Below are 653 nucleotides of genomic sequence, written 5' to 3' on the forward strand. Positions count from 1 at the left end.
CGAAGCCTTACCGGCAACACGAGTCATCTAGTGTCGATGACGAGGACGACGAAGCAGCGTGAGCCTGCTTCTCGATCGCGACGACGCGGTCGGACAGCCTAGCCAGCTTCAACCCAAGTTTGACTTGGATGTCGGAAGCGGTCTGAGCGGCCGTTGCGACCTGCGCTCTTAAGACGCGCAGCTCCTGTTGCAGAGCGGCAAGCTCCGCGCTCTGGGATTGTTCCAGAGCGGCAACACGCTCAAGCAGACCGTGAGAGCCATGGTCAACCTGGGGTTGACCATACGAGGAGTTTCTTCCCACCTTGGCCACCGCCGCTGCGTGACGCACGCAGTTCGACACGTTAGATTGTCGAGAGGATAGTGGGCTATGAAGACCCGAAGACGAAACGAGATCAGGCTCGTATTCGTATTCGTTGGAGAGGATTTCCTCCCCACCGAGATACATGGGAACCGCGGAACGGCCTGATGGAGGTCGTTCCGGAAATGATGATGGTGTTCGAGGCCCAGAACTGAGTGCAGGCATAGTGCCTGCACTAATACTGCGCGAACTGGCACTGTGTGCATCTCGTTGCTCAAGTTGAGCACGGAGTTCTCGCAGGGAAGCAGGTACACGCACAGTCGTGTACCCGAGAACATCGCGTTCTGAAAGGCGC

General features: G+C 57.7%; 1 protein-coding gene across 1 annotated transcript; it reads right to left on the reverse strand.

Annotated features, from left to right (window-relative positions):
* Positions 1 to 7: 7 nt before the first annotated feature.
* Positions 8 to 636, reverse strand: PPTG_12965 (hypothetical protein; the record flags this gene model as incomplete). The annotated part of the gene is made up of 2 exons (XM_008908660.1): positions 8 to 554; positions 617 to 636. 2 exons carry the CDS (start codon positions 634 to 636, stop codon positions 8 to 10), a joined length of 567 nt encoding a protein of 188 aa, XP_008906908.1.
* Positions 637 to 653: the final 17 nt, after the last annotated feature.

This window comes from Phytophthora parasitica (assembly GCF_000247585.1).
Source record: "Phytophthora parasitica INRA-310 unplaced genomic scaffold supercont2.31, whole genome shotgun sequence".
NCBI lineage: Eukaryota > Oomycota > Peronosporomycetes > Peronosporales > Peronosporaceae > Phytophthora > Phytophthora nicotianae.